The sequence below is a fragment of the Aphis gossypii genome, chromosome X (assembly GCF_020184175.1).
Source record: "Aphis gossypii isolate Hap1 chromosome X, ASM2018417v2, whole genome shotgun sequence".
Lineage (NCBI taxonomy): Eukaryota > Metazoa > Arthropoda > Insecta > Hemiptera > Aphididae > Aphis > Aphis gossypii.
The window spans coordinates 21513356-21537986 of NC_065533.1; the positions used below are offsets into that span (position 1 = coordinate 21513356).

General features: G+C 27.0%; 2 protein-coding genes across 8 annotated transcripts; one reads left to right on the plus strand and one right to left on the minus strand.

Moving 5' to 3' along the window:
* The first annotated feature begins 1582 nt into the window (after positions 1 to 1582).
* On the plus strand, positions 1583 to 8096 carry LOC114119699 (uncharacterized). 2 transcript variants are annotated; one of them, XR_003592059.2, is made up of 3 exons: positions 1583 to 1751; positions 6990 to 7806; positions 7910 to 8096. XR_003592059.2 is itself a non-coding variant. In XM_027981367.2 (2 exons), exons 1-2 carry the CDS (start codon positions 1692 to 1694, stop codon positions 7752 to 7754), a joined length of 825 nt encoding a protein of 274 aa, XP_027837168.2. In that variant the 5' UTR covers positions 1583 to 1691; the 3' UTR covers positions 7755 to 8096. The 2 variants fall into 2 exon arrangements, 1 of the variants encoding a protein (XP_027837168.2); XM_027981367.2 differs by having other exon boundaries at positions 6990 to 8096.
* Positions 8097 to 11004: 2908 nt separating this feature from the next.
* Positions 11005 to 24532, minus strand: LOC114119685 (synaptosomal-associated protein 25). Of its 6 annotated transcripts, none has more exons than XM_027981344.2 (8): positions 24269 to 24532; positions 19486 to 19647; positions 19348 to 19389; positions 15915 to 15963; positions 14753 to 14870; positions 14545 to 14673; positions 14100 to 14244; positions 11005 to 13842 (listed from the first exon to the last, which is right to left on the minus strand). In XM_027981344.2, exons 2-8 carry the CDS (start codon positions 19603 to 19605, stop codon positions 13780 to 13782), a joined length of 666 nt encoding a protein of 221 aa, XP_027837145.1. In that variant the 5' UTR covers positions 19606 to 19647; positions 24269 to 24532; the 3' UTR covers positions 11005 to 13779. The 6 variants fall into 6 exon arrangements, with proteins under 6 accessions (XP_027837145.1, XP_027837144.1, XP_027837139.1 ...); XM_027981343.2 differs by lacking the exon at positions 15915 to 15963 and adding an exon at positions 16671 to 16719 and having other exon boundaries at positions 24269 to 24526; XM_027981338.2 differs by lacking the exon at positions 15915 to 15963 and adding an exon at positions 17573 to 17621 and having other exon boundaries at positions 24269 to 24523.
* Positions 24533 to 24631: the final 99 nt, after the last annotated feature.

The following is a 24631-nucleotide window of genomic DNA, read 5'->3' on the forward strand; positions in this document are numbered from 1 at the left end:
TAAAAATTCATATTCCCCACCTCATTAAAAAAAGCTGAGCATCATAATGAGTCATAGAAGCCAGTAGGTACATTTATACTTGTTAATAGTAATTGAACATTTAGATAAGTACTATAAAAAAAAACAGATCATTGTTTAACTGTTTTGCTCAGAATCTAAAACAATAGTTGTAAAATATGTTAAATTTTAGGCCATTTTACATTTTTTTGTATTTTAGTATTTTGTTATATAAGTATTTTAAAACCATTTGAATAAATAATTATATGTTTGAACAAATTATTATCATAATATGTTGTTTAAAAAGTCTATAGCAGAGGTAGGTACCAACTACCAAATACCAATTATACATTTATAACTACTAGGTATATTATTAATTATTATAACATATTATACTACAATTCTAATTAATATTTTTTAACTATGAATCATAACCAACATTGTACCTATGTAAATTATAATGAAAAACCTAGAATTAATCTATTTTTGAAATTATTTTATTAAGAAAAAAAAATGGAATTTAAACTACAATAATAAAAAATACAATGTTATATAATAATAATGTATAATATTATACATACAAAATTAAATTCAAAATTACACTTATAACTTATTAAGATTTAAGAATATAGTTTAAATGTTTTGATATTTTAAAATATAACAGGAATTACATCTAAAAAATACAGCTTACAGCTATTATATTTATTTTTAATCAAAATGTTTGACAAAAATTTCTAAATTATATAGAGTACTTAATACTTATGTGAATGGCAATATGACAAAATAACAAAATATAGGTACCTGTACCTACCTAAGTTGTGCTTTTTTTCATGTATAATTATTTTAATTACATTATTTAATTCCTACTAATCTGTTTGTAACTAAGTAAGTAAATATAGTGCTTTTTATTTTAAATTATTGTAATAATCAATAAAATTTGTGAACTAAAACTTTTAATTAATTTTTATTCTAAATATCATTTAGATATTATTAGCTTAATTTAGTTAAAATAAACTTTAATTCTAAGTATATACCATGATCATATATAATATATTGCATATAAAAAGTACCTAGGCGCTAGGTTGTTGTTTTATTATTTTGTCTTTAGAGTGTTCATTATATAAAGCACAAACATAATTTAAATATAATAATAGGTAGGTACCTATCTTAATATTTTTTAGAATTTGTAGAATTATAATTCATAACTATCAATAATGAACATGTAAATATATATAAAATGATATTTGTTTAATCATTATATACTCACATTATTTTTATTTTATAGTTACCTACAAAAATTGTTATTTTTTAAAAGTATACTTTTCTATAGTATAAATTCATTTAGTTATTTGTATAATTGAGGTTAACAGGTGGTATTCAGTATTTTCTCTTAAAAAAAACATGGGTAATTATCAGCATATAACAAATGCTTATAGTAATGAGGTAATGCATTGAGTATGTCAATATAAATACTATTATTCTAATATATTAAAATAAACAATGATATTTGAATGTTTTATGTAAAAATAAGAACATGCACATATTTTTTGGAACGTTTATTTCTATGCAATTATCTTCATATATGGGGTACCATATAAAAGTATGTGTTGTTGATGAAATGAAAATATTGTATCAAGAGTTTTTGTATTAGTGAGTAAAAATATAAATTACAAATCTACCCCGGACTTAGCAAGATGAAATTGAACACATCACTTTTTATATGTTTATTTTTTTCTGCTATAATTGCCATTAAGGTAAATATTAATGTTGACATTGTTTTTATGGAAATATGGAATTAAATATTAATATATGTAATTAATTGGTACCTACCTATATTGCGTATTATACTTATAATATTTTAATCGTCTTTAGATTATACTATGAACCATTAAAAATTAATAATAGGTACATGGTAGGTATATAATATTATGTATATCTACTGATTATTGTATAGATATCAGTAAATATATCATATATTACTGCTAGACGTAGATTTCCTTTAGATTTGGAAATGTTGTATCACTAGTATTTAATACGTCTAAAAATCCATAAATTTAATATACATACATACAATTGTTGATATTGTTATTAAAGCTTATCTATATTGTTAGATATAATTTATTATATACCTAATAAAATAATTATAGTTATATTATTTTTGAAAAAAGTGTAGCTCCCTTCCCATCGCAATTTCAGTTCTAGTATACTTGTCTATGGTTATGTGCACGAATGTCCGCAGTAGGTGATATGGTGAATTTTAACATCAGTCACTTTTTACCATTCACCGATGATAGGTATTAGGTATGTTATCGTTTACAAAAAATGTTAATGTTGACCAGTTATTCATTAAATGTGTACTATTTACATGGATCTTATACTATATTAGTATGCTTCATTGTTATAAGATCTATGACTATTTCTAGCTAATCAGTTATCACTAGTGATCGATGAATGTTGATATTTACGTTATGTCATTTTTATGTCCGAATTTTTGAGTTTTTCAACATTTTCCAATTTAGGACGAGTGTGTCGATTATCGACATTCAATGGGTGACTGTCAGCTTTCATAAGTTCCGAACTCTATAGATATTCACGGTAATATACTTATACTGGCATTGACCTAAATATTATATTTAATCAAACCGCAAACTACTTAGGAATTCAAAGTCTATGTCAAGGTGTTAGCAATGCAGTAAGTGCCTGGGTAATTTAATTTAAGTATAAATAGTTGTGATTAATTCTACCGTTTAATGAACTTAGGTACTTTTGAATACCTACTAAATATAATAATAGTATCTATTAATTACCTTCTATAAAAAGTAGATTATAGATATTTATAGGTACCTATCTAAGTAATAAATTAATCATTGTAATATTGAAAGATAAATGCGGGCGATTTTTTGTTTTATTTGTAATTTTCAAATGCACATCAATCATTATCTCTTCGTTCTAACAAAAATGATCTTAATAAAACATGAATGTTAATGATAATTTAAAATACTATTGATAATTGTAATTTTTTGGCTGTAGTATTTTTTATTAAATTGTCATATAGCTATTTTTTAGTTAAACAAAATACAAGATACCTATATAGCATTACTGTAATTTTTCTTTGAATAAATATCGATTATTCATTGGTATTATAATATTTAAATTTTAAAGATGTAATATGTTAATATATAAAATACTTAAGTAGAAACCTACTACTTGGGTAGGTACTAATTATAACTACTTATAAGTTAATATAATATCCTTCTATTTGGTTTGTCTATATTTGTATAACTTTATACCTAGTAATCCGTACAACTATTGGTTATAAGAAGTTGTATAAAATATTATACTGTGTTAAATATATAACCTAACCTATGTAGGTACTTAGATCTTAGAAATTCGATTTATTAGGTTGATGAGTAGATAATTACAGGTGGGTGGTGAAGGGGGCTGCAGTTGCCGCTTCCGTAAATAATCTCTTTCAGCTTTTTGTATTGAATGATTTCTGATTACGTTAATAATATTAATACAATTTTAAATGAATAATTTTAATTATTTATTAATTAATGAGTATTGATAATACTTATTAATAACAAGTTAAATATTTACATTTTGATACATTTATATATTATATTACCTATACTTGTTTATATTATGTGGTTAAAACTATTTATCCATAACCTCTTGAGAACGTAGTACCTATACTAGTACCCATATTAAAAATGGATTATTCTAAATCCAAAATTGTTATGTTATTAATTATAGTAGAGACAACTTATATAAGTATACGCATTTTTCAAAACATATTTATAAAAATAAATATTATACTTAATAATACGCAATTTAAAATTATATTTATAGTAGGTATATAAAGATCGAGTTCATACACATATATGTTTTCACTTTTCAGTTTTCACCCCTTTTTACAAATAGGTTTAGAGACGCATCTACGTCTAAAGTGAGCAAATTCTAAAACTCTTTAAATAAGAAGCCTCTAAAAAACAGGTTCATGTATGACGAGTATTGTTATTTTATGACATTATGTAATAGAAGTATAGAACGCTATATTTAATATTATAAGGCTTTTAAAATTATTTATATAGGAATTAATTTTTATTTTGGTCTAATGTTTGAGCCAATAGTTTTAATCATTATACCACACTCTTATTATGGAAATTAAAACATTTTTTTTTCAGATAAAAATTAAGAAATTTAAATAAAGGTCACAGCTTATTTAATTTATCTATACTTTTATGTTTATTATTACTAAAATTTTAAGTGGAACGACGAATTGATTTTAAAACGCGCGTGGTGTATTTGATTACTGATTACGTATTTTATTTATTTGTTGTGTATGAAGACTTTTTATAGTTGAAAAAATAAATGCTAAAATCATTAACTTTTATCTTTTCTGATAAGAAAGTGAATATAGTTTGTACTTTGAGGTAGCTAGTCAAAAGTAAAAATAAATATTTTTTTAATTAATGGAAAAATGAATACAAATTAAGGAAAAATATAACTTTTTCAAAAACCAATTTTCTCATTTTTTGTAATAATTATAAAGTGAATAATCGTGGATATTAATATTAAAATTGTCTCTTTTTTAGTTATTTATAAACTTTTAAAATTATTGATTTTCTTTTTAAATTTAAATGTTGATGAAAAATGTAGGCCAAAAAGCTTGAAAATTTAGTTGAAAAGTACCTCATAAATTTTTATTGCTTGGAAAAAAAGATTGAACGTGATTCCACAATAAATTGTTTGAATTTAAATCTTAACAAAATTAGATATTAACATGATTAATAACGATTTCTCATAAAATAATTTTAGCTTTAATTTAAAAAATATTGATCATAGAAACTTAAAACTTACTACATGCCACTGTTAATTAAATTATAATTTTTTAAACTCAATAAAATTCTAAAAATATTTATACTAATTTTAAATACTTTTAGGTATTTCTAGGAATTTGAAATTTTGAAATTATTTTAATTATATATTTTAAAAAGTTTGTAAAAATGTATAAGTTCAAAAAAAAGAAAAACTAAATATTTAATACAGTATCTTAGAGAAGTCTTTTTTATCAGAATTTAAATTCAAATTTTATAAGCATTTTGTAAAACCATGAAATTCTACAAATTATATTGTAGTTCAAAATATATAACAAATATTATTAAAAATTTAATAGTTAAGACTTGAAAATATAATACAAGGTTCCTCAGTACTTTTGAGTTATAAATAGTTTATACTGAAACCTAAAAACTTGTATGAACCTACGTATATTATATTTTCTTATAAAAATTTTAAATTAAAATTTTTACTAAATTGAATATTTTAACAAAGAATAATATTTATTTATTTTATTATTGCTTAAAAATATTATTTTTGGGTACTTAAAGCGTTTAGATATTTATATTAATTTAACATACATAATATGTATTATATTATAGATTATATTATCTTCTACTTATTGTTATTGTGATATATAATCTGTAACCAATAGTAACGATTTAAATACACAAAAAAAATTCGAATTTCGTGAGCCAAAACTAAATTCATGCTTAAACCTTTCTATAGCATCTAATAGTGGTTAAAAAATAAGCTATAAACACCCCCAAATTGTCCTATCATAAGAATCTATCTATTATATAACTGTTGTTGAAAATTGTCCATTAATAGTGTTTGATGATATGAAGTACTAACAAACAAACAAACAAACAAACATTAGTTTGTATATGTATTAATAATATACATATTACATATGTATGTATTTATATATTACAAGGATTTGAGATAAGTCTGGGTACATATATTTGTTCAAATAAAAATAGTTTATGGATTTGGTGTTATGTAGGGATTATAGAGACATCATAATATCGAGAAAAAGACTAGGTCAGCTACTCCTGGTCCTGGATCCATTTCTGGGAATACAATTACTGGTATAAATAAGTATAGTAAAAATTCATTTTTACACAGACTATGCGTGTAGAGATACACAAAAATGAATATCGTGATATATACTTACTATATATTGACACTTCAACACTTGTCTTAGAAGTATCACGATAAGTTAGGTATATATAGATACTCGTTAACGGAATTTTACAATACTTGTGGGTAGGTGGGATCTCACAATTTCATTGATTGAATATTTAATTAAAACTATTAACTATAAAAATCAATTTTAAAATGCAATCAATTAGCTACCTAATGATTATTTCTAAACTAGGTACCTATTTATTTGTTTTGTGTGCAAAAGGTTATAAAGATATTTTATTTAAACAGGAGGTAGGAAGTCCAAATAAAATGCAAGCACGTTCATTATCTGGATTTAACGATATAAGTAATTACAACAATTGAATCCCTAAAATATTTCAGTTTATGATAATGAATTACGACAAAAGCTAGTAGGCCATAAGAATGCTTTTAGCAAGTAAAAAATAAATTATATTATTTTGGTAAAAATACTATAATACAGAATTTAATAAGGTATAAAAAATAGTTTTCTAGTCAAATTTAATAAACACATAGTTTTTTAAATAATATTTTTGGAATAGGTACCTACTGAAAACTCAATAGGTACACGGATTAATAAATTGTCTCGATACAATAAACGAATAAAGTACTTACTATTATGCTTATGGGGTAAGCACTAATAAGCATATAGGCAATAACCCGTTAAATTTTTTATTTTGTATGTTTTAAAATGTTTGAGTACATTATGTACGTTTTTAATTTCATTATTTTAACTGACAACTGCCATATTATGTTTAGAGATTTTTAATACGCCCAAGTTCGCACTCTTTAACTATACAATAATATGTACCTACCTATAATTGTCGTTCTCGTGGTAAAAATTTGAAGTTACGCCACAGCCCATTTTATTACACGTACATTATACTCATAATAGATACACCTACACCGATACCGCGTACTGAATCGCAACTATAACCGTACATGATGGCCCGCATGTACTCAATCGTTCCGTTTATGATTTACAGGCAAATGGAGACGACTACGAAGAATACGACGAAGAGTACGACGACGGCGAAAACAGTGAGAACGGGGTATTGTCGGAAGGGGAAGAACAACAGGAAGCTCAAAACCAAGCCGACTACCAGGACGAGGAAGAACCCCAAACGTACGAATTTCAGTACAATCCCAGCCAGCGGCTGGCCGAGATGGAGCAAAACCTGCCGAGTAGCGCTCAGGCGGTCATCCCGGACGGCAAGGTGAAGGAGACCTTTACCGACATGTTCACGACCGCGATGAACACGGACGTGGCCAAGACCGGGCTCGCCAACGTCGAACACGAGTGGCGGCTGATGCTCGACGGTCCGGAAGCGTCCCGGGTGATCGGCACGGTCGGCCAGAACGTCAACAAGATCTTCACGTCCGTCGAGGGCGCGGACATGCTCAACATGCTGGCCACGACCGCGCGCGTGCTGCTGGCCAGGTCCGGAGAGCAGAAGATGTGCCCCGGGCTGGCCACCATCGTCGGGTTGACGTACTCGCTGTTGACGTCGGACATCACGCCCGAGGTCGTCAACAAGGCTGGCGGGCTGACCATCACGGCCGTGAACAAGCCCAGAGCCGCGTTGTTCACCAAGACGCTGTGGGACGAGATCGTTAAACTCGTGAACGAGAAGAACATCAGCGAGAAACTGAATAAGTATTTCAACAACATAGTGTCCATGATGAAGTCCATGGGCGGAATCAACAATCAGAACGGCAGGCAGTTGAGACGTCAACGTAGTTATGCGTAGTCGTAATAAAATGATATAATATATCGTTCAAGTACATACAATTTTATAATAGGTATACATTTTACAAACGGTATATACTTACCTATGTATATATATTTATATGATTTATAATTTATATGACGGTGTGACATAATTATATATTTTGATCTATTTAGATGTCATCGAAATTTTATAAACACAACATCGCGGCACCATCTACACACACAGACACATATACATTTCAATAAGTCATCACCGTTTGTACTTTGTTATAATAATGCAGAAATTATGACTATTGTTATTATTATGATTACCTACTACTATTGTTATGATACAAAAAAAAATATAACATAAGCTATTATACACATGTATTTATATACATTTATACGTATATATTTATTTATTTATTTAATGATTTTTACGACTGTGGTAAGCGTGAGTACATATTATATAATATTATGAAGTTTAGGTATTTAGGTACCTAATATAAACAGGTATATAATATATATACATATATATATATTAATATGTAATATTAAACCCATATCGGAGGGGGGCGTAATTTCAGTACATATTGGTTCAAAAATAATGTCTGCCGATCATTTTTAAATCGTCATCAAGCCATAGATATTATATCGTCTATAGGTAAGCAATCATATACGTATTATATTTGATTGACTAATAATTATTAAGTTTTACGAGATGAAACCTGCAATTTCGTATACACCAAACCGTGCAGCTGATTTTATAAAATAAAGCAATGATATTAGTTCGGTATTAGGAGAATAGTCGCAGAATTATAACTAAAACGTCTTGTTTGTATGTATATTCGGACTATTTATATTATAGTTCTGTAGTGACCTCTTGGTGTCCCAAAGTCACTCGACGACGAATATTTAAAAAAAACTACTCCGGCAGCGGCGAATCGTGTTACGTTGGATCTGTAGAGTGTGTGTGTGTTGAAGGTGAAACAGAATGGAACGCAGTGGTAGAATTTATTAAGTGTGTTTTTTTAAAATAATATATAAAAATTAATTACTTACCTATAAAAATTTGTGGATATAGATTTGTACACAACTCTACCCGAGAAATTAGTTAAATAAAATACTGTTACTAAGTCCTACGGCTTGCAGGTTAATCAGACTAATTCTAATTTAACAGTGCCCCCGGAATCATATTTATATGAAGTCCTAGTCGGAAAATGCACGGTAAAGAAGTACACGCCACACGGGTAGTGGACAAAAATGCAAGCGGCATAGGAGATGGTTGCTCTCGGTGGTTTGATGGGTTTGTTTACCAGTCCCAAATGTCAACGGGATTAGAGTAATATCTGGTTCAAAATAATCCGAGTTAGTATTTCCAAGAAATAGCATAAGGTCCCGAGAACGAGTTATCTACTAGTATTATACGCTATAGAATATTATCTAATATTAATGTGTAGAAATCGAATTAATCGTCTTGTTAAACGGACCCGATGACGAGTTAGCTATTTCTAAGAAATAATATTATATTCTAGTAAGTAAATTTAGTTGTCGTATCACATATATCAATATATATTATTATGTATGCGGAGAAGCCGGTTTACTACCTACAGTTCGATTAGTTCGTGTCTCGCGGTTGCAGTAATTCTGTACAGTACAAACACAATACATACAAATCACGGTTGTAGACAAACAGCCTGACGCTAGTCGTCATAAATGTCTCAATATCTGTCGCCTCTGATACCTAGTAGATTCCTACTCCATAAACTGTGATGGGTTTAAAATTTAAAATATATAAATAGGTAGGTAGGTACTAGGTACTTATATAAAACATACAATATGACTTTTTAAAGACATATCGGTATATTATCGTTTTATAATAAGTTTATTGCGAATACACACCGCATACTCCTTATATTCATAAATGACACCTGTGGACCTATGGCGCACAAATAGGCATAATATGCTATACGTGCATTGTCCTATATATCTACCTATACATATAATATAACTACGCCGTAGACATAGACTCAATTTTCTAGATTTCTTCCTACTTCCCCTGTTACCAACGATGTTATCATCATTATTCATATTTTATTATATTGTCTTTAATCAGTTGCTTAAGTGTATTATTATCCATAATGTGTGTGTGTGTGTGTGTGTGTATGTGTCTAATTAGTAATTAAGTATTTGATTTTAGGTCATTGATAATTGCGAGTTTCAATAATGTTAGAGACATTGAAGTATTTAGTCTTTTACACTAGGATCAGGGCCCTCACAATTTTATGATATTTTAATAAAAAAATATATTTTCTTGTTTATGCATAAGGGGCCCCCACAATGCATTTCGCCCACGGGCTACCACATATACCTAAATCCGCCCCCTGACGAGGATTCTACCTCGTTATAATAACTTAAACATATTATTTAATTGAGCTGTGGGCTTAAATTTAGTTTATAGTTTTATTCTAAATCAGTCTATTTTACATCATTAATTAAATTTATTCCATTGTTATCTTACAAAGTTTAGGCAGACCTTTCTAAAGGTAGGTATATTTGTTTTTTTATCAGATCACCTATGCACTTCTATTGTACTTTTTTTTTTTTTTTTAATGTTTTAGTTTTCGGAAATTAAACGAAAAAATGTTCAAGGCTTATTAAATGGTTTTATTGTATAGTCTATTTTGTTCATGTACATAATATAAGAAAGGTCGTTTGGTTTTAATTAGGTATCCATTATTCATTAAGTTTCTTATATTGTATTATTTGTATCTGTTTTTTAATGCATTATCCTTGACTACACTATCTGCCCATCTAGGCTGATAATAATCAATATTCCCATATTAACCATTCTATAATTTATACACAAAGAATAAATACATCAAGTCTGGATTTTAATGACACCCTATTGTTACCTATATAATACATTGATGCGCAACTTTATGAATACATGATGGTCAATTAAATTAGTTTTATACGTCACTTGAAACCTATTGTACAGCTGAGCCTTGAGTTACCTATTTTCCCCTCTTTTTCCTCTCTCAATAATTGTCTAGATTCAAGTTGCTACTAGACACCAAATCATCTTAAAAGTTGAAGTATTTAAACTGCTATTAAAGGTGCACAAAAAAACAGAGAAAAATATGAATCCTTCCTAAATCAATACTTTAATTTCTCTACTCTAAAAATCTTTCCATTTCACATGATCTTGATAATTATACTGTTATACCTAAGTTTAGTTACAATAATTAACTATCATAAGAAGAAGAAGGAAAAATTGATACTCTAAATGAATCAATAGATGCACATGTACGTTTATTGTTTGTGAATAGGTGACATTTTTATGCTACCTACATAATTTCTGTCACCTGGAGGACCGCCTCAAACACATATTACACACTCCTACTTTCAAGCAATAGCGCAAACTAAAAAAGAAATGTATAAATACTAAATAGATTGCTTTATAGATATAATAATGAAATATTGCCTACATTTTTATTCATGCATAGTATAATGGTTTACGGAAAACGGAAATATGTTAGTTGTGTGTTTTTTTATAAAAAAACCAACAAATTAAAATTTATAACACAATAAAATAATGTAATTAATTTAAGATTACATGCATATTGCATACTGCATAATATAGATGATAAATATAAGATATTGAAGTTATTACACACTCAAAGATAGATAGATAAAAGATAAGTATATAAGTTACAAATGAAAATTTCATAGTAGCATAATAATACAATATTACACATCTAATAATAATTGTTTTAAATAATATTTTACAGGTATATTTAGATAAAAAGATTATAATAATATTTTAATAGAATATATATTTATACTTATACAATCAAACATATCAGTGTCCTAACATAGATTATGAAAAGTATATAATAATGTGTGAAATAAAATGTGTTTTTGATAAAATTAAGTATAAATTAAAAATAGTATTAAATTACATTTGTTAACAGTCGGTACCTACACAACAATGAAAATAATATGTACTATTTGTTTAAATTTTAATGCAATCAACTCGTTTTATGAAATAATTTGTGAAAAGTTTTAAATACCAATTGAAGAAAAATTGTGTACACAATAGTTATATATTCAGGTTTATACCAGTCTAATTAAATATATAAGTTTTAGTCAATACAACTTCTTAGAAAAACAATAGAATCCACCACGAGTATCAATTACTTATTTTCCTAATAGACTAAAAAAAAAACAATTGTATTAAAATACCTACATTTGTAACTTTATGTATTGTAAAATTTAATTGGCACGCGTTTAAGTATATTCATTTTTTTATTTTTATAAATTGATTATTACTCAATACGTGAATAAATATTTTTAAATATGATATTGTTTTAAGTTTATTTAAGTGATATTATGTTTATAGATAAGAATTTAAAAATAAATACTAACAAGTATAATAGATTTTAAAGTGTAATAGTACAACAAAGCAAGTTGAGTATTAATTGAGAAAACTGCTACTACCTATTAATTAATATTAATAATACATGGGAAATAATATTTTAATCATCTTCAACTTAATAATATTTTGAAATTAGAGGGTAAAAATGTACACAGCACTTAATACATACTAATCTTAAAAAAAAAAAATTAAATAACAATATAAATAATTTAAGAAGTAATGCATGTTATTGAAATACCTATTGTTTGTAAAACTGATGGATATTAATATCATGTAAATGAAGATATGTTTTTGAATAAATTTTATAAGGAAATGTATGTACCTATATTAAATACTTATCATTAAACGTTATAATAATCAGTTTTCATCAAATATAACCAAATTTTTTTGATAATAAAAAATTGTAAATGAAATAGTTTAAGAGAAAGTTGGTAAAAATCAATAATTAATTTAATGGAAATTAATTAATAGGTTCAACAACAAAAATAATTAAATTTAGTCTAGTTTATTATCACTTTTATTATAAAGAAAAATGACACTAACAATTTTAAATCTATTTAAATATTATTTATACAAAATAACAACGTTTTTAACCATATCATAACTGTGTTATAACAATCGGGCAAACCAATAACCTGAAAATCAATAATTATTGAACTAAGAATTAATTTTAATAACAATGTACATAAAGCACAATGTGGTAATATTTTGAGCTATGACAAAAGTATAAAACAAGTATTGCACTTTTCTAAGTTAATAATTATAATAATAATACGCAAGTGCACTTTCATTATGTAGTCTAATGTAAACAATAAATATTATACTAGATGTATTATTTTAGTAATAAAATACACAAAAATGTTATATAATATAAATATGCGAAAAAAATATTTCAATTGTTTTAATAATATATCATTAATAATTTGGTGTATAATTATGTATATTATGTAGAGAATAGACAACAAATATTAATTTTTTTCTCATAAATTAAAATTAATTTTATATCACGCTATGAATTAATGGTTTGATATTTGCTTCAAGAATCAACAATAATACATATTAAATTTATAAATATCATTAATAAAAATAATAATATTTTGGTTAATTGTTTAAATACCTTAAAAATTTAAATGTTTACATAAATGATGATAAGTTTAATGAGAATTACCAAGGTAATTTGGATCTTTCTAAATATATTATTGCTGTATTTAATTCTAATAATAATATTTATATAAACGATGGTTAAACTAAAAAAAAATTTAACAGTAAATGAAAATTTAATTGTTGGACCACATAACACAGCTATTTATCTCTGTTACCAAATTTGCTGCCAGCCTTTTATTCTTAAACAATATTAACAATAGTAAAAAAAAGCTAAAAATTATTAAACTAACTAATTTTATATTAATCAATAAGACATAAAAATGTATGTAAAATATTTATAGCTATAATAATACATAACAATAATTCACGATAAATAAATTATATATATTTTTTATAAATACAATTTAAAGAATTATCAAATAAAAAAAAAGTTATATTTCTGATAGCTGTAGCAATAAATTAAAACAAATAGCTGTAGTAGTATAATAGCTGTTGTCCTAGCTATACTTTGCATATCAAATTACTTGAGCAGTTCATGTGCTCGTTGATTTGCCACTGAAATTCGCGTTTCATTAGATCCAGCCTAAATAAATACAAATCATCAAAATAATAAAAAATATTAGCAATTATGAATACTTTATATAGTTTTATTTATAAATAAATCTTATTGATTTGGACAATTTTGAAGAGAGAAATTTAAAATGTATATTCTTAATAATATACAATCTATTCTATATAGGTTTGCTAAAAGTATATCAATAATATAATTTTTCCTAAGCAGTAGTTTTTTTTAGACAAAATTATGTTAATTCCAAATAGGTAATACAAATCAAAAAATACCTTCATGTTTATTCGTGAAACTTGTCTATTCTGGTTTTCCAATTCGCTTCCCATATCCAATGCCATATTACGAAGATTTCCAATCATGGTATTAACTTGACCCATATTTTCTTCCATTTCATTTTCTCGAGCGTCATTTGTTATTCTATTAACAATAGAAACATAAAATATTTTAAATAATATATCCTAGCATATTTACAGAAATTAATTATAAATACAAACATAAATAATATCAAAATAAATGGTGTTTTTAATTGAAGATTTAATTAACTAATTAAGATATGTTAATTTTTTTTTTTTAATTTTAAACAATGTATTCATTTATACATGACAAACTATATGAGTATAATTGTACGATTTGAATAGAGTAATAAATTGTGGTAGTAAGTAAATTATAATTTTAAATAGTTTTAATAATTTCTACCAATACTAAAAAAAATCATACTTTGCTATATAACCTCCTTGGGCACCCATTCCATTACGTTCATCCATTACACGCTGTGGTTGGTTGTTGACCACTTTACCATCATCATTACCTCGCCACGTACCTTCATCTTCTTTAAATGAAGCTGACCTTTTAAGTATATATTGGCATGATTAAACAAATAAAACATGACATATATAAAAATATGAAATATAATTATCTAACATACTTGTTACAAGGCAGCACACATATTCCACAACATTTTTCCATGCCAGTTAGGTTCTTTTCTGCCTCTTTCATGTCAGCATTAATTTGATCCATACCTTCTTCAATCCTGTCCAATTGTTCTATGGTTTTTGAAATTTTCACACACATACACACATGTGTAGAACACACACACACACGCACACACAAATAAAAAAATATATTAGATACAAATAATAATATTTAATTTGAATAATAGAGTTGTACAAAAGTGTATATATTTATTGTTTCTGTGTGTAGTGATTTCTCCTATAAATGTGATAATTAGACTCTGAACTAAACGCGCAATGCTTACATAAATAAAATGTTAAAAATATTAAGTTGAAATTGTTATTAAAATTTATGAATAAATAATAATCTGCTATAAAAATAGAATGTTCATATCAAAGAACATTACCGGCAGTATTATATTATTAGATAATTATTATATTGTTTTAATTTTGCATTTAAAACGTTTCCTCAGATTCGCATTTGTATTTAGTTATTACATTTTTTTGTTTTGTTCAAATTATGTTGTTGTTTCGTTAATTTTTGACATCAATAGGTTATAGTAATAGCTCAGTGACGTATGTGATGTTTAATTTAATAAATTTAATTAAAATGATTTTCAATAAAAAAACATTAATTACCTTCAAACTATTTTTGTTAATTTTTTTTTAATTCAACATACTAACATGATATAAGTACTATTTTTAAGTAATAAATATAATTTATAAATTGTTTTAGATTTATTGATTCAAAATTATTTTTAAAAATTTCCATAATATGCCCATGTGAAAGGTCCTAATACGCCACTAAAAAATTAAATTAAAACTTACTATTATACATTTAATTTTCATCAAAATAAAGAAATCTAGTAGTGAAATGTAAAAAGCCTTAAATGTTCTATTATATATTAGCAATTAAATAAGTTTATTAAAGTAAATCATAAATCAAAATTGTTTATTATTTTTATTCCATCGACTACATTAAATTAAATTTAAGGATGATAAAAAAATTACAAATATTTTTCGAATAATAAAATCCAACTCGATAGCATTTATCGCGTTTCAGATTTTAAGATAAATATTATTGTTTTTATAATTTGTTTGTTAACTCGTTTTTTTTTTTTATTTCATAGCTCTTACCCCCTTGTTCATCCAACATCACAAGAGATTTCATCCCGACTTCATGGCTCTACACAAAAAAAAAAACAACAACAACAATAATCACCGACAACAAAGCCTTTGTTGTAATGATCAAGATAGTGTGTCGATGTATATTTAATATTTAATGTCTTCTATCTAAATATATATATATATATATATATAATATATATACATATAAAAATATGTATAAATATTAAAAGTATTTTTAGCTTCTACGGGGATTTATATCTATCTATTTTTTTTATAATATTATGTCTAAGACGATTGAATTAAAATGATATACAATATGAATTAAGTAATTTAAATATAACAGGATAAATAATAATCAACATTAAACAGTTAAGGTTTTATAAACAAACAAAAATAATGATGCCGAATTCATACAACAACAAGTCAACAATAACAACAACACAACAACTTAATTACTACTATAATATGCTATGCAAAACGAGGAAAAACGTTAAATATTTAAATCTTAAGGAATGAAATATACAGTGGTAAAATAATGAAAAAAGTTATTTGTAATTCAAACTTCTACAAACAGTTACATACATATCTTAGATTTATTATATGATTTATAAATCCCTGAATAGTATTTTTGTTTTTCAAATTCCATATGCTATCATAATATAATTTGGCTTTGAGATATATTGTATAAAAATCACAATTAAGGGAGTTTATGCAGGATGAAATTAAAAGCAATTTAATAAAATAACCTTAGGCAACATGTCTTACCGCCTTGTATGTGCAAATTTTCTACGGTTTTTGTGCCAACATCTACACTCTACAAATAAAATATAAAAATCAAAATAATAAATAACAGTGCTAAAAACATATTTTAGAATAAAATAAAAATTAATAGTTATGTATAGAAGCAAAATAATAAAATAATATAAAAATATTATTAAAGCAACAAATAAATTACCATTTTTAATTACTATTACCATTTATTAGTATTAATATTTATCACCAAGAAATATAAATATTACTATAGATCTAATAAAAAATAAATTTTTCTGTATCTAATAAAAATCAAGCTTGTAAGACATAATTATAAAAGGTAACTTTATTAAGCAAATACACATTGTATTGAACTGTATAAAAAATCATTGAACAGCGCCCTTGCTTTTAAGACAGATTAAAAGCCCATAAATGCAAAATTTTTCCTTTCATATTTTAAATTTTTTCATATATTAGTGTTATTACTTATTAGTGTTTGTGTAGTGATGGTGTGATTAATGATATATGTATATATATATATTAATAATTATAAATTTATCAGTTATGTTATTTCATTAATATCTGTGAATCTGTGATTTTAGTGCTTAGTGAAACACGGTCGGTGGATAAACAAAAATTACCACCGCCGGTAATGCTCATAATTATTTATCACCATTAAGTTTATTTTTAATAACTTAAAAATAAAAACAAGTTGACACACAATGTGAGTAGCGCGCGTGCACTATGGAGTGAACCATTATGATATATATATATGTGTACAATGTATATTTGGGTGTAATGGTGTTTATGTATGTATAATGTATATATGTATGTGAGTATATGAGATCATGTCCTTTAAAAGTAGACAAGATTCCGTAGTAGCGGCAACGGCAGCAGCAACAAGAACATCAACTCACCTCCCTGGTCATCGAGTGCAACTAATGTCCTTATTCCAGCCTCCTTGCTCTATGATTGTAGTATTTGAAAGTAGAGTGGTAGTAGTGATGGTGGTGGTAGGTGGTGGTGATCGTGTGGTGTGCGTGTGACAGAAAAAAAACCAATAATAATAACATTATATGAGAGATAGTGTAACCTATTTATTTTTGTATATATAAATTCTGGTGTGTATTATTTTTAATAAATTTTAAATTTTAAAAGTATTTGAACATACTTTTTATTTGCTTGTGTATAATTAAGTTTTTATTAGTTTATTTCTGTTAAATGTGTGTAAATTGGTTCTTACAGTAAATATCTGTAATAATATCTGTATTCATACTTGCTAATTGATAATTTGGAAAATTGAATAGTACAAAATGGAAAGTTTATACTTATTTTTCTTATAAATATACATAAAACAGTATAATATAATGAACATTATAACTTAGATAAATATTTATGATAAAAATATTGTTTATGTGTACAAATATATATTTTTTGTTGTATGTTTCAAGTATATTGTATATGGCTAATTTAAGTTATTTATCTTTGTAATAATGTTTATTATACGACATTGTATAGAGTATCTAAATAAATGATTTTATACTATATATATATATATATACAGGTGTCAGTCAAGTATCAATAACTCAGATTGCCGACATAAAGTACTAACATAGTGGTCACTTATTAGTCCTGTCAAGTGTTATGTAATTAACAATTGCAGTTGAAGAGTATCCACTTTTAAAAAGCTGCTATTTTTCGTAATTATTTTGGTACCCGTTGTACAGAACTTTCACTATACGCCGAAAACATTTTATATTGTATTTCAACCAAAAAAAAACTTGTTACAAATTATTTTTAAAATTAATAAATTAGTTAATACAAAGACCAATACAAAAAAAAATTGAATAAATAAATGTATTTAAATAATGTAATATGAAATTATTTTAATGATTTAATAATCAATTCATAAAAAGTGTACACAAATGTTTATACATTTTCTTCAAAAATGTGTAAACATTTTTTTTTCTGTAGGCTTCTGAGTTATTGGAACTGTATTATGCTTGTTAAGAAATATATTATATGTTTGTTTCAATAAACTGTTGAAGTAGTATTATTTTACATTTTATATATTAGCATGTATTTTTATGAGTTGGCATTTTGTGAAATTGTATTTTACTGAATATTATTGTTTTCTAAATAAATAATTCACATGTGTTTGAAAATTGAAGAATGAATCTTATCAATTTTTAATTTGAGAATGTAACAAGCAAATAATGCACAAGACAAACACACACCGACATGCAGCAGCAGCAGCAGCAGTAAGCAGCACCAGTAGCTTTATTATTATACAAAAATATAATATATGTTATATTTTACACTCACACCTATAAACACAATTTTATTTATGATCATGTTAGTATCGGATTTAATGAAGGAAAATGTACGAGAACAATATTTATAATATTACCCTCGTAATTTAGTCAACATATTGTTTATTATTAAAATATTTTATTGTAGTACTATAAAATTCAAAAATAGTAAATATTTTTTATCAACAATATTTTTGTTTCAGAAAATTGAGTATTATAATTCAATATAAATATTTACACTTCTGAATTTTGTAGGTCCCCACAAGTAAGAATTAAGAATAAAATAATGATTAATGCACAATATTAATATATTTTAAGTAGTTATTAAGTTAAAATAAAGGTTCATTAAATTATACTAAATAGTTTTTAAACAATCTTACCTCTTCGCATAGAGCTAACATTCTTCTGGTACTTTCGAGTGACTATAGTTATAAATGGTATAAAAAAATTATTTAAGTATATTTTAGTATAATATTATATTGATAATAGGGTTAGAAATAAAGGAAAAATTAACTTACTTCATCTGTTACTTCACCAGCTTTCATTTGTAGTTCTTGAAGTTCAGTTTTTGGTACAGCTGGTTGTGGTGCTCCCCCATCTGGTGACATCGCTGCGTTTGATTTTGTTGGTGCAGGCATGGTTGGATTTTTTATAAGGTAGTTTTTTTAGTTTTGCTTCAGCTATTAAAAAAAAATATAATACATTTAATCATGCTACATTACATTTTAAATACAATTTATTGTTTCCCAATAAGGCAAATGAAATAAGAATATTACATTGAATTAAATATTTAAATGATTTCCCCGACCACTAATGAGTAATTTGAAATTTCCAATTGGATATCTGGATGTTCTATGTTTATTTTAAATAATAGAATGTATTGATAAATGTGTATAAATGTCACCATTTAAATATTTTAATTGCCGCCATTAAATTGCTATTTGGTAAATAAACACTGAAGTAATTTAGTAATTATTATTATTAATACATCAGTAATGGAAACGTCATCGAATAAACACAGTCACTAAGCACTGTCTACAAAGAATTAGGATAACTAGAGTAGGTAATTTACCTACTTAAGTATCTATGATTGCTATCGTACTATCGCAGTATCGCTGATACCACTATAGGATATTGTATGATAACGATATAACCGATTAATGAATAGGTAATGAATTATGATTTTCAATTAGTATAATGAAGCCTTTGATTCTAGTTTTCACGGTTTGCATTGTTCCTATTAAATTGTAAATATTGTAGTCGAGATGTAGAAAAGATCGACGACGGATTTATAAAATTCTTCATTTTCTATGGTTTATGATAATAATTTATAGTTATAAGTTATAACATTATGTGGGAAATTATAGAAAGTTGTTAGGAACGTATATTATATTATATAAATATATAATCGATACACTACGTATATTTTTAATAACTTTCATTTAAAAACCATGCAAAAATATCCAAGCGAAATGAAATAGACTTCATTTTCAGTTAAAATATACCTACGTTAAAATATACAAATATATACTTTGTAGCCGGTATAAGGTTTGCTTACCGATAAATAGTAAATAGGTACCCCAATGAATACCTACGAATAAAGAATTGAATTCAAGTTTAAATAAACGAATAATATGTTAACTATTTCAAATATTAATAGTATTTAATATTTCTGTTGACAAATATAGGTAACAAAAATTTGTTTTCACGTTTTAAGAATATGAATAAAATATTTAAACTCGAAGGTTGATTAGCAAAATCGTACTATACAAATATTTACTCGGTAAAAAAAATCTGTGCCGAATATGTTGTATCTGTTTGTCCCCACTCGAAAAATTACATTTGTTCTGGTCATATAATATTATGATGGCTGAAGGTTAACACTTGTATACATCGTTCAGTTTAGTGTGCTCCAAAAATATTCTGTTCTATTAATTATGATTTACGAAACATTCATTCCGAATTAAACTAGTTTTATGGCTGTTTTTAAAATCGATAGCCATATTATAATATATATATATATTATGTACCTATATCGATTTTTGTGATATTATAAACCTACTATATTATGATGTAGAAAGTAGATAACTACAGCTATATTATTATCGGTAAAAGCTAACGTTATTTGAAATTTTTAAATTACTATAATAGGTCTATAGAATTAATTATTTTTACTTTGATAGTTTGATTAGTTAACTACAGGTACTTGAGGTACTCGAGTAAACGAGAATAGGTATTTATAGAGTAAAGGCATATTCATACGTTTAATTAAAAAAAAAATATTCGATAGATATTAGATACCTACCTGTATATAATAAAATTCAAGTACTTTATTGCCGAGAACTCGTATTTAAATAGTCGAAGAGAGGTGGGAGGGAAGAATAAATAAAATGGCAGAAATATCGGTCCACTTTAAAACAAACAAAAAAAATCTTAGATCCGAGCTTTTACCGTATTAAAACGACGTCACAATTGTTTAAGGGCGAAAAAAATGTTTTATTAGCAGGATCGATTCCAATCTTCTTATAGTGGCTTAGTCCCTTGATACAGCCATTATAAATGGCCGGTGTGCGAAGTATATCTACAGTGTACACTGAGCGTCGGTGGTGGCGGGGGCGTCGCGCAACCTTGACCCATAACCGCCGCCGCACCCTTCTATGTTTGTAAGTACCTATATTGCACGTTATTGTTGCATTACGTTGTCGGGATAATGAAAACGGCAAATGTAAACGAAAACAAATTGAGAGACGTTCACGATAAATGAATCAGACGCCTACTACAATGTAATAATGGCTATAATGAGTAATGATTAATGATTGCAGCTTTATCTCCATAATTTCCGGATAAGTGTAGAAAATACTTAGCATTTATACACATTTAGTAATAATGAATACACCATGTAGTTTGACGAGTTAACTGAACCGATAGCGAAATCGGAGAAAATAATTAGATAATTTTTTATTAATATTGGCGCCGGAAAAACTACAAAATATTTATCTAATGTTTATTACTCATCAAAGATTTATAAATAATAATTATGCAAATGTCATTTTAGATTTACGTATATTATACCATATCTGATGTCTAACTAGCATCACAGATAGTTGAGTAAATAAAAAGTAAAATTGTAATTGAAAAACTCGACAATATACCGTCTAAGATATTTATAATAAATTGTCATCATTATAATTTGTACTTATCACAACATTATGAGCGGTAAAATTAAAATTAAAAATATATATACATGTATAATTTATTCGTTTGTTTATAAACATGAATTCAAGATAATAAATGTATGCATGAAGTCACATTAGTATTGGTATTTAAATTTAATAACATTTAAAAATAATTTTAATCTATATTAAATAGATAATATAATAAATAAGTTATGTTATTAGTTTATTAAATAATTTTAAAATCGGATGTCCACACTAAATAAATCGCAGACGAATGTTTTCACAACTATGTGGGAGAGCTGATTATAAACCTAAATAAAAAATTATGAAAATTGATTGAAAAAATCAACGTTATTCAATGTACGTTTATGACGTGTGAAATAACCCAACACATTGTTAGTGCACCCAACAATGTCGACATCTTTATTGCATAACCTTTAATTATATATATAAAAAATGAGACTAATGTGAATATTAAAAGTATAATAGTCATAGGCGAAACAACGGATCAGGCCATGGCCTGACCCAATATTGGCTGGACATCATAGTAGAGTTTTAAATTTAAATTAATAACTTCGATTTTTTTTTCATATTTATCGCTTGGTCTGTCCTAATATAAAATTGTCTTGTTTCGCCTATGATGATAGTTATATCGTATATATTATAGCATGTAGTGGGAGTGTAATAGTATGAGACTCCGAGATTTAAAGGCCCGAGGGTCTGGATTTTGAAGACGAAGGAAAAGATAGAGATATCGGTGAAGTTTTCTATTTTCTATTATTATACGACTACGGTAGAAATTAAATTTGTTCGGTCGGAGTCGGGAAAGTGCTAAACGCTAGTCAATAGACTGCACGAGTCTGCTGCTAATGGCATTTTTGCAAGATAAACGTATTACAGTAGGTACAGAAAGTACGTGACATGAATACTACGAACGATTTTACACGCCGGACGGCGGTTACATCTTAAAATGTTTAACACAACGACACTTTTAACGATACGTTATCAATTTTACGATACACTTTCTCACCACCTATCTGTTCTGTAGGTATTTATAGTGATATTATACACCGCATAAAGGAATTCATTTATTCATCACAATTTACGTAACGCGTGTCTATCTATTTTTTTTTCAACTCGACTACGGCACGTATAGAAAGAATAAAATTCGTTCGGTATCTACGAATATTATATATAGCGCGTTCCGCCAGCCACCGTCGAGTTAATTCATCGCGGAACGGGAATAGAACAACAAAAGAAACAATGAACGTTATACGAAATTTCCATCCACGGACCGCTGCCTACGCACGCCAGATGTATAAAATTAACAATAATAATAGTGTAATATTACGTTATCGTCTACAGCAGGTTACTGCGATGACACACACACAATGTGTATTAATTGGACGAATTTTTGACAACAAACAAATATATATGAAATAATAATCTGTCTGACTATCGTAAAAACGTACACCCTATAACGTACACGACGCACGTGTACACCAAACAAACCATTCAAAAACCATATATACAGCTATATGAGCTATGGTGTATATATTTTACAGAATCGATGCAATTATAACGATCCGTACAATTAGGTATAATTGACAATCGCGTAGGTATAATATAGTATTTCATTGTGGTGCGTGTATACGACAATATTAGAAACACGAGTACCTAGATAATAATATGTGAAGGAAAACTCGAAAAGCAGAACGCCCCAGACTGAAAATTGAAATAATAATATTGTCGCGTTGTTATTGTGTTTACAATCGGTCCCCGCGCGCGCGACGCTTAGGAAAACATTCTATCACCTGCGGTACAACCTGTTCGTATAGAGTTTCGGTAGTATTAAAATAATATTATAACATATAGTATTATTAAAGCGTTTAGGTACAGGAAAACTATACGAGTGCAAAATGCAAATTTAAAACAGTGCTAAAGCGACGGACGTCTGCTTCACGCGAACGTGAAATTAAATCCACAAAACGGATCGTCTTCGTACGAATACATCTACGTGTCCGTAACCAAATCTGTTAAGCGACTGGCCACGAGATGTTTTTCGGCCGAATCAATTAAGTATTTAAAATCTACGAAATGTTTCTGCACAAAATTCGTTACTTACGACGACGACGAAGTCAGATATCTGTCGATCCGCTGAGACACCACCGCTGCTGTGCCGCCGAGTACGATATATATATATAGGTAGAGGTGCTGAGAGACGAGTATTTCGGAAACGAACGAAAGTGGCGAGATGAGTTTAACAATATTATTCGTTTCGTTTCGTTTCTCCGTCCGGCGTCCGTCTGACACTACAGCGAAACACCACCTCGGTCGGTCGTCGCCCAATCGTACTGGCTGGTGGCTGGTGCCTCCCGCGCTAAGCTCATAAATCACGGGCGGCCGCCTGGCGCGTGCGCCGCCTCCAACCGGCGGCGGCGGCGGCGTACAGCGTCGGCGGTTTATCGCCATGCGCCGCGGACGCGCA

Bases quoted from the DNA above. Each gene is read 5' to 3' on its own strand.
- LOC114119699 (XM_027981367.2), top strand. From the start codon at position 1,692: ATGAAATTGAACACATCACTTTTTATATGTTTATTTTTTTCTGCTATA. The intron at 1,752-6,989 runs GTAAATATTAAT...TATGATTTACAG, and splicing joins CTGCTATAATTGCCATTAAG to GCAAATGGAGACGACTACGA.
- LOC114119685 (XM_027981344.2), bottom strand. From the start codon at position 19,605: ATGCCTGCACCAACAAAATCAAACGCAGCGATGTCACCAGATGGGGGA. The intron at 14,674-14,752 runs GTATGTTAGATA...TATACTTAAAAG, and splicing joins TGTGTGCTGCCTTGTAACAA to GTCAGCTTCATTTAAAGAAG. The intron at 13,843-14,099 runs GTATTTTTTGAT...GTATTTATTTAG, and splicing joins TTTCACGAATAAACATGAAG to GCTGGATCTAATGAAACGCG.